Genomic DNA, 3,688 nt, shown 5'->3' with positions numbered 1-3,688 from the left:
AACATATATTTTAAAGGCTTCACTATGGTTGGGTTCATGACTCAATTCAAAGCAAAAACACCAAACAATATACTTCTAATTCCCACCCTAACATTTAGACCTTATTGTAACAAGCCCTAATGTCTTAGTGACAAGTCTAAACTTGAATAATAACCCTAATGTCTTAAGAATTTTTATGGTAAGATCGCATTAATAATCAAGAATCTGATGTTATGAATGACTAATTGGTCTCACATCTATGTCTAGCATGTGAAATCTATTAGATGTTATATCATAATCAAGTTTCCCAAACTATCTTTTAATTAGCAAGTATGTGATCAATCAATTGATGTAGTTAAGAACAAGAATATAACAAGAGTTATGGAGAAGAATTATATTTAATAGTGGGGTTCACAAAGAGTTAAAGAATAGATTACACTCAACACTCTAAATAAGGTAGCTACTCCCAAGCATTTTGAATACTAGAATAACAATAAAGATGAATGTCTTCGACCTTCAGAATGCGTCTCTACCTTATTTCCTTTTAAGTCAAGTGTCATTCTTTCCAAAGAATATTAAAAAATGAATTTCTTTTCTGTTAGACCCTTTATTTATAGATTTTCTGAAACTAACAACTCGTTGGGCGAAATGCACTCTACTCGCTAGGTGAGTAGTCCTTCGTTGGACGATTGTGTCGTATTGGACTGGATCTGCAACTTTGTACTTTATGATGTATGATTCTAAAAAATATTTTAGATTCGTATGAAACTCATATATATAAATTGAAAAATAAACTAAAATAAAATATTAATCCAAAGTGACCCAATGTGGAAATAAAGAAGGTATATATACTTTCCTGTCCCTAATTAGTTGATTTCAATCATTTAAAAAAGTTTAAAATTCATCAGTGTTGTTATTTTTAATAAAATGTTATTTTTCAAATATTTAAATTAATTACTTTCTATTTTAACTAATACATTTAGTAAAGTAAAATCAATTTAGTTGTATTTTTTTCAAAGTTAATTTTGAAGAAAAAAATTAGTACACTAAATCTTAATTATAATAACACAATTATGTAATTTTTTGTTTTACTCTGTTTCTTTTAAGAAAACTCACATTTAATACTATTGTAAAGGTGTTTTTTGGATCATATTTTGAATTTCACTTTGATAATAGGCATCTTATTAGCTACATTGTATAAGACAAAACTCAAAATATATATGGTAGTGTATCCATGTTTTTTTTCCTTTTTGTTTTTATCCATAATAGACACATGTACAAGTTATTGAAAGAAATACCTAAAAGTATAGTAATTGACAAAAGAATAAATAATATGTGAAATTAAAATTTCCAAAAAAAACCATATAAAAGAGTGGAGGATATATAAATATATAAAAGCTTAAACTGCATGGGAGTTTCAAAACCGTATTTAAATTTGAATAAATTAGAAGAAAAATTAAAATTAAATGAAGAAGACTACAAGAATTAAGTAAAGTAATGGTCCCATTCAAAGCGTTTTATTGAAGTGAAATTAAAGCATTTAAAGCAATGTAATGAAAAACATTTAATTATGTTTTAATAACTCTGACAGGAAAACATTTTTTCCATGTTAATTCATAAATTGAAATAAATATATATTTTTAATGCATTGAAGAATAAAATTAAAGATTTTATTTATGAGGGTAATATAAATATTAGTGTGAGATGTATGATGTACTCCACAGAGTGAGTATATGTTGTTGAGGGAGAGAGAAAGAGTGATGGGGACCCATTCACCGCCCATAAGCACGCAGTCTTTCTGCAAACAAATCTAGTTTGGATCTGTCTTTCTCAATAGAACCCTAACCCAACACTGCTTCTCCCAAAATAGAACAACAACCTTCGACCTGTTCTTTCCTTCTTCACCTCTCAAGGGGAAGGAACTCCATTCAAAGCCCCACCAATTGAACGTTTGTAGAGGAACCAGCTTCATGTAGAAGTCAATTAAGGTCAAATCTCCCCATCACTGATTTCAATCTCCTATTCCATCACCACTTGGCATCACCAAATCAACAACATCTTCAACAACCAAAGCAGCAAGAGAATCAGCAGAGCTCATATATAACAGTTTGTTCTCATTAATTTCCTTCCATTTTCATCAACTCCATATTTTGTTTCCTTCGTCTACATACATATTTAGAATTGCCAAATTCATTTACATACTTTCCAGCATATGCAGATGAAGTACTAAGTAGAGTTAAGACCTGCACAATCCTTATCTGTATCCGTAGCGACACTCAATTATACATTGAAGGATAGAATCAGAATGGATCCAATCACAGCACATGGTCACTCCCTTGCCCCTTCTTTCCACCCAAGAGATCTCCATCTGCACCAGCCGCAGCAGCACCAATTCCAAACCTTAAACCAACCCACCGACGACGAGAACAGCGGAAGCAGCAGCGCGCAGAAGAGGGAGCGCGAAGAGAACAACGGCAACAACAACGATGAAGGTGCAGGTGAGGCTGAGATAACAAGGAGACCTCGCGGGAGACCAGCCGGCTCCAAGAACAAACCCAAGCCACCCATTATCATCACTCGCGACAGCGCCAACGCCATGAGAACCCACATGATGGAGGTGGCAGACGGCTGCGACATCGTGGATAGCGTGTCTGAGTTCGCCAGGAAACGCCAGAGAGGGGTTTGCATCCTGAGTGGAACCGGCACAGTGACCAACGTCACTCTCAGGCAACCGGCTTCTTCCGGTGCGGTTGTCACTCTCCATGGAAGGTTCGAGATTTTGTCCCTGAGTGGATCTTTCCTTCCGCCGCCTGCGCCACCGGCTGCTTCCGGTTTGACCATTTACCTGGCCGGTGGGCAGGGACAGGTGGTGGGAGGAAGTGTGGTTGGGACGCTGGTTGCTTCGGGGCCTGTGGTGATCATGTCTGCTTCCTTCAGCAACGCTGCTTACGAGAGGCTTCCTTTGGAGGATGAAGACCCTTCGCTGCAAATGCAAGGAGGGTCAATTGGGTCACCCGGTGCAAGTGGTGTTGGTCAGTCACAGCTTCTTGGAGGAGGAGATGCAACTGCTCCACTTTTCCATGGTTTGCCTCCTAACCTTCTCAATTCTGTTCAAATGCAATCTGAGCCATTCTGGGCACCCAATCGCCCACCACACTTCTAGAGTCTGTTTGGATAAAACAACTTAATTCAATAAATTCTTGCTCAATCAACAAGAGTTTATTGCTAAATTTGACTTCAAAGCTTATTCCAATGAGCTCAATAGTAGAGGTGGTAAGTAAGTTACATGTTATTTTCATAAGTTCAAAATAATATCTTCCAATTCTCTCATCATTGTCGCCATCAGTTTCTACATTGCTGTTCTCTTCAATGTAACAGTTAGCTTTTGTGGTGGCGGTGGTGGTGGGGAGGGACATGGGAAGAAATTCATTTAGTTAGGGATGTTGAAAGTAGGAATCGAGGTTTCGTGCTTCGATAATTTGTGTGTCATTTTGATTATTAGGAGATATATAATGTTTTCCTTTGCATGTTTTCGAGACTGAAATTAAACCGATGATGAATTTTTATATCCCTGGTGAGTTTAATTCCGTCAATCACAATGGGGTGCTCGTGTTTGTCTCGTGATTATATGTATCATCCATCAGTTTCTAGCAGCAAAAACAGTAACAGTAATGAATGTACGACCACAGTTTTTGTGGTTTCAGTTTGA

At 36.6% G+C, this 3,688-nt stretch overlaps 1 protein-coding gene across 2 annotated transcripts; it reads left to right on the top strand.

Annotated features, from left to right (window-relative positions):
- Positions 1-1,710: 1,710 nt before the first annotated feature.
- On the top strand, positions 1,711-3,688 carry LOC114176314 (AT-hook motif nuclear-localized protein 26-like). Of its 2 annotated transcripts, none has more exons than XM_028061313.1 (2): positions 1,711-2,085; positions 2,198-3,688. In XM_028061313.1, the coding sequence occupies exon 2, from the start codon at positions 2,285-2,287 to the stop codon at positions 3,140-3,142; it is 858 nt and encodes a 285-aa protein (XP_027917114.1). In that variant the 5' UTR covers positions 1,711-2,085; positions 2,198-2,284; the 3' UTR covers positions 3,143-3,688. The 2 variants fall into 2 exon arrangements, with proteins under 2 accessions (XP_027917114.1, XP_027917113.1); XM_028061312.1 differs by having other exon boundaries at positions 2,189-3,688.

Source organism: Vigna unguiculata, chromosome 3 (genome assembly GCF_004118075.2).
Source record: "Vigna unguiculata cultivar IT97K-499-35 chromosome 3, ASM411807v1, whole genome shotgun sequence".
In the NCBI taxonomy this organism is placed as follows: Eukaryota; Viridiplantae; Streptophyta; class Magnoliopsida; order Fabales; family Fabaceae; genus Vigna; species Vigna unguiculata.
The sequence above is the reverse complement of the archived record's forward strand: the minus strand, read 5'-3'. Positions and strand labels throughout refer to the sequence as shown.

Coding starts and splice junctions, on each gene's coding strand:
- LOC114176314 (XM_028061313.1), top strand. CDS start 2,285: ATGGATCCAATCACAGCACATGGTCACTCCCTTGCCCCTTCTTTCCAC.